This window comes from Babylonia areolata, chromosome 20, assembly GCF_041734735.1.
Source record: "Babylonia areolata isolate BAREFJ2019XMU chromosome 20, ASM4173473v1, whole genome shotgun sequence".
Classification (NCBI taxonomy): Eukaryota; Metazoa; Mollusca; class Gastropoda; order Neogastropoda; family Buccinidae; genus Babylonia; species Babylonia areolata.
The window spans coordinates 18,232,525-18,238,524 of NC_134895.1; the positions used below are offsets into that span (position 1 = coordinate 18,232,525).

General features: G+C 39.4%; 1 protein-coding gene across 1 annotated transcript in view; it reads left to right on the top strand.

Annotated features, from left to right (window-relative positions):
* The window catches only part of LOC143294551 (mucolipin-3-like), a 35,603-nt gene that overhangs the window by 21,576 nt on the left and 8,027 nt on the right, over window positions 1–6,000 (top strand). Inside the window, exons 12-14 of the mRNA XM_076605928.1 lie at window positions 76–282; window positions 3,890–4,050; window positions 5,893–6,000. The exon at window positions 5,893–6,000 is cut by the window's right edge and continues 8,027 nt beyond it. Coding sequence (XP_076462043.1) covers window positions 76–282; window positions 3,890–4,050; window positions 5,893–5,950 — 426 coding nt within the window. The 3' untranslated portion in view covers window positions 5,951–6,000. The remainder of the gene's footprint in view (window positions 1–75; window positions 283–3,889; window positions 4,051–5,892) is intronic.

Sequence of the window (6,000 nt, forward strand, 5' to 3'; positions counted from 1 at the left end):
TGCTGCGCAGCAGGTGGTCCCCAGAGCTTCTTGTGGAGTTGCATCTAAATGTATGTACATGTGTGCATGTTCCAGTTCCGCCATCTGAGCACCACGTCGGAGTGCCTGTACTCCCTGGTGAATGGAGACGACATGTTTGTGACGTTCACAGCCACCCAGACTGACAACGACGTGGTGTGGTACTTCTCCCGCATCTACCTGTACATCTTCATCTCTCTCTTCATCTACTGCGTCCTCTCCCTCTTCATTTCCGTCATCATGGACACCTATGAGAACCTCAAGGTAAATGGGATCATCCATCTTCTTTCGATTCCGGCAGGGTTCATACAGAGTCGCGGAAGTCTGGAAAAGTCTTTGTGGGAAAATGAGAGAACCTTTTCCAGGCTGGAAAAGTCTTTGTGGGAAAATGAGAGAACCTTTTCGATGCTGGAAATATCTTGTGGAAAATGAGAGAACCTTTTCCAGGCTGGAAAAGTCTCAGGGAAAATGAGAGAACCTTTTACAGGCTGGAAATGTCTCAGGGAAAATGAGAGAACCTTTTACATGCTGGAAATTTCTTGGGGAAAATGAGAGAACCTTTTCCAGGCTGGAAAAGTCTCAGGGAAAATGAGAGAACCTTTTACAGGCTGGAAATGTCTCAGGGAAAATGAGAGAACCTTTTCCAGGCTGGAAATGTCTCAGGGAAAATGAGAGAACCTTTTACATGCTGGAAATTTCTTGGGGAAATGAGAGAACCTTTTCCAGGCTTAAAAAGTCTTGGGGAAAATGAGATAACCTTTTCCATGGTAGAAATATCTTGGGGAAAATGAGAGAACCTTTTCCATGCTGGAAATGTCTTGGGGGGAGGGGGGGGGGGGGGGGGGGGGGATGAATGAACTTTTTCCAGGCTGGAAAAGGCTTGGGGAAAATGAATGAACCTTTTCCAGGCTGGAAATATCTCAGGAAAAATGAGAGAACCTTTTCCAGGCTGTAGATGTCGTGGGGAAATGAGAGAACCTTTTCCAGGCTGTAGATGTCCTGGGGAAATGAGAGAGCCTTTTCCAGGCTGGAAATGTTTTTTGGGGGAAAGGAGAGAACCTTTTCCAGGCTGTAGATGTCATGGGGAAATGAGAGAGCCTTTTCCAGGCTGGAAAAGTCTTGGGGAAAATGAGAGAACATTTTCCAGGCTGGGAATGTCTTCTAAATTTTTTTTTTCTTTTTCCATTTCTGGAGCCGTTTTACCACACCACTCCAGAATCTTTCCCCAGGAGGTTGGTAGAATTATTGTTAAACTGAAGGAACCTTGTGGCTCATTTCAAGTTCTGCTGGGTCAAGAGGGAATTATGAGTGTGACTTTTTAACCCCTCGACTGCCACTGATGAGTATGCTTGCTGGTGAAGGGCTGACACCTTACTGAGATAAGACTGAATTTACATGTCAGAATGTCAGTTATCATTCTTTGGCAGGGTTTTTTTCTTCTAGGATTGCAGTACTTTTGTTCAGATTAACGCTGCTTAAAAGTACTTTGCCTTCATGCCACACTTATCTAATTTCACCAAAGTTTGGCAGTAAAGGGGTTAAAGTTTGGAATTCTGGGTTGACAGACAAGCCACTGTCAATAGAATAAGGGATGTAAACAGTAGGGGAGTGAAGCAGGAGTGAATTATTTATGCTGGAGAAAAGAAATGGAGATGACGGTTGGAAACAGACACTCCTGTGTCAGCCGCTGTAGTGTTTTGTTTGTCTGAGTTGGAGAAGAGAGAAAGAGAGAGAGGCGTCACTGCAATGAAATATTCATCAAAGCTTTTTTTGGTTTGTCCCATTCAGTGACTACGGAATCGTCCCTCATGTCTCCTCTACGCCCATCCCGGGCAGGAGAATGAATGGAATGGAATTCAGTGTTTGTGATCACTGTCACTGGGCAGGAGATTGAATGTAATGTGGGAAGGGTGGTTTGCGATTACATCACTCTTTCATCCGTCTGAGTGTGTGAATTCTCTTATTATTGTGTCGTTTACAGTTCAGTGAGTTTTGTACATGTAAAGCTCTGTTTTAGCAACAACAGAAAAAGCTGAATGAGTGTTTATAAGTGTTGCTATTATCATTATCATGATCATGATCATTATTATTATTGTTAGTAGTAGTAGTAGTATCATTATTATTGTTATGATGATGATGATGATGATTATTATTATTATTGCTGTTGTTATTTTTATTTATTATTATCATTATTATATTTGTTATTGTTATTATCATTTCACTGCATACAAGACATAAAATAGGGAATGAAGAAGATAGAGAGAGAGAGAATAATTTGTAGATTTTTTCAATTTTGAAAGTTCTTTTTTGTGTTGTTGCCTTTTTCTGTTTTTCTGGAGTTTTTGTTGTTGTTGTTTTGTTTTGTTGTTATTTGTTTTGTTTTGTTTGTTTTGCTTGTTTCCTTGTTGATAAGAACCATCAAATTGATTACATTGATGGCAGGCACATCGTCTGTCAGCATTTCACATATAAAAAATCAGTCATGTTTTATGCGTTTCTTCTTGGATTATGTGTGTTTATTTTCACCCCAGTGTTTATTCCACTCATGTCTTTTGGCTTTAGTGCCTCTTTGTATTTGTATTTGTATTTCTTTTTATCACAACAGATTTCTCTGTGTGAAATTCGGGCTGCTCTCCCCAGGGAGAGTGCGTCGCTACACTACAGCACCACCTTTTTTTTTGTATTCTTTTCCTGCGTGCAGTTTTATTTGTTTTCCCTATGGAAGTGGATTTTTCTACAGAATTTTGCCAGAAACAACCCTTTTGTTGCTGTGGGTTCTTTTACATGCACTAAGTGCATGCTGCACACGGGACCTCGGTTTATCGTCTCATCCGAATGACTAGTGTCCAGACCACCACTCAAGGTCTAGTGGAGGGGGAGAAAATAACGGCGGCTGAGCCGTGATTTGAACCAGCGCGCTCAGATTCTCTCGCTTCCTAGGTGGACGTGTTACCTCTAGGCCATCACTCCACCAATTGTTTTGTGTTTTGTTTTGCCTTTGAAAATCTAAAACTGAAACTGCCAAAGGAGAAGAGTGAATTGATTGTTCACCTTGTTTATTTTTAATGAAATGGACACTGTGAAAATTGATGAATAGTATATATATTTTCAGGTAATGTTCCCTGAATATTGATTTGTTTGCATCCCTTTTTGATGGTAACTAAATGCTGTGATGTTCCTCATGAATTATTGGAACAGATACAGGTATTATTCTTTTAAAATGTGGTGCGTTTTTCTTTCTTTCTTTTTTTTTTTTTTTTTTTTTTTTTTTTTGATTGTTGTTGTTTTATTATTATTATTTTTTGTTGTTGTTGTTGATGGTAACTAAATGCTGTGTTGTTCCTTGTGAATTATTGTAACCAATGCAGATATCATTCATTGACATCGTGGTGTGTTTTTCATCTTTTTTTCTTTTCTCTCATAGAAGTGGAATAGTTAGATAAATTCAAAAGTGATATGATACATTGAGCCTCCTTACATTTTTCTGACACAATCTGTTAATTTGTATTTTTGAAAATTCGTTTTTAATGTTTATGTTTTACTCCATATTAGTTGTTGTGGATCTGCCTGTCCAGAAGTATAACCATTTTGAAATGTGTTTCCTGTTATCAGTTTTATATTACTTAAATTTTGTTTATTTGTTTTCCATGTACGTATCTTATTTCAGTTGTCATGGTTCTGCCTCCGCATATAGCATTGTAATGAAATGTGTTTCCTGTGTTCAGTTTTATGTTACATTTTTTTAAAAATTTGTATTTCAAAGAAAATGTTTTTAATATGAATATTTTATATGATTTCAATTGTCATGACTGTATGTATATATGTATATATGTATGTATATATATTTGCCTGTTGTTTTTGTGCCTGTCAGGAGTACTATGAGAACGGCTTCCCCAAGACAGACCTGCAGGCGTTCCTAGAGGAATGCAACACTCCCCTGCACTCCGGGCTCTACCGCAAACGCTACACAGAGAACGCTGCCACCATCGACTGCTCCTTGGTCGACTGCCTCACTGCCTGCTGCTGTCGAAGGTTAGTTTTTTTAAGGCTACTCAAGACTATTCAACTACTCAAGACTACTCAACTACTATTTTTTTTTTATAGATTTTTTTTTGTTTTGTTAAGACTTGACTCTTTCACTGCCACAGGTGATCTTAGTCAACTAGACAGTGCACCGCCACAGGTGACTTTAGTCGACATGCAGAGGTCATGTTAAAAGGACCAGTCATGTTATAAGGACCATTTTCTTTACATTGTGACAAAGCTTGACAGCTGCAGCCAGTTTCCCCGCCAGTAGAACAATGACTAACCTTTGCTCCCTGACCCAGTTTGAAGTGAACAAGTCTGTTGTGTTGTTTTGATATGAACTGAAGCCTGTGACTGAGAGCTTCATATCTGAAATACTTGGCGCTGGGGAGTGTTTTTCCACACAGGAACGTGGCGGTGAAAGAGTTAAAGGCTAATGGTCACATAGCCTGTCATGTTCAGTGTCAGGCCCGCCATACTGCTACACAGGAGGAATGGTGAGAGAGAACATTTCAGCTCCAAAAAGCACAGCGAGGGAAATGCAGCAGCTGCTAGGTCCGATAGCCATTTATAGCCGTTAATGGGAGTAAATTTGTGTCCACTGTCTGGCAGAGGAAGGAGGCAGGACCTGATCCTCTCCTTCCGCTCACTTTAACCTTTCCCAACACCAAAGTCAGGTACCCATTCACACCTGGGTGGAGTGAGGTAAATTGGAGTGAGGTACCTCTCCCAAGGAAATAACACCATGCTGAAGTACAATGCCAGGCTGACTGACTGCCGATTAAAAAAAGAGGGGGAAAAGACTATAGACAAGGATTAACACACTCCGGGAGGTTATCGGCCGTAGCGACTTTTGTTTTCTCTGCATAGGTGGGTAGTAGTTTGCACAGGACAGGAATCAGACCCCTGCTGGAGTCTGCACTAGTGGGTCACGCTAAGTGTGTTACTCAAACGTAATTTTAGGAAGAAAATTTCCTTTATGGATGAAGGGATTGCATTTGTTTGAAGATTTTTTTTCCTGAAATGATTTTAAATGGGTGTTTATTTATTTATTTATTTAAAAAAATTTTTTTTTGTTTTCTTCAGGTTATTTTTGTTTTTGTGTGTGTTGTTGTGTTGACTTTTTTGGGGGGGTTTGTTTTTGTTTTTTGTGCATGCCTACATTGTTTGAAAAGTGAAAATTGGTTAGGGTGGAATGAAGATGGTTGATTTTAAACACAAACAAAAAAATAAATGCACATAAACAAGGAAGGAGAGAAGCAAAGGAAATGTTAAGAAGCCAACAAACATAGAAAAATGAACAAACATGTATGCTGCATACGTGTTAGGCTGTGTGTATACATATGTCAGTCTGACTGGAAGAAAAGATCCAGATGTATACATCATTTAATTTTTGGGAGTAGGTTGGGAAAGAAGGAGGGTGTCTTCAGTAGGATTTTTGTTTTTCTTATTTTGACGACTGATTTTTATCCCTTTATTTTGTGTTTTCTTTGTCTTCTCTTTATAATAACCTCTGCTATGGTGCATTTTATTCCAAAGCTTTACTCCATTACTGTTCTTAGTTATAGAAACCTTTCACTATAATCTTTTTATGCTTCATTCTTTGCTGTTTATTGATTTATTCTTTTTTGTGGCCTCAGGTGCATGCTTAATCTTGGGTCACATTGTGTCTTTCTTTTCTTTTCTTTCTGTCTTTTCTAAAGTGCTGCATATGTGTCCTTTCTTTATTGGCCAGAACTCACCCCCACCCCAAAAGAACAACAACAAAAATCTTAATGAATAATAAACAAAAAAGCCTTACATTTCTGTGACCTGTATCACTTAACTAGGCTGTAATTTTCTTTACAGACGCCGCTCCTCAGAAACTCTGAGTGAACAAAGCCATCTGCTGACGCGGACCATCTGAAAGCTGTGCTGCTGATGAGGGTATTCTGCTTGCTCTGGATGTGCTGCACA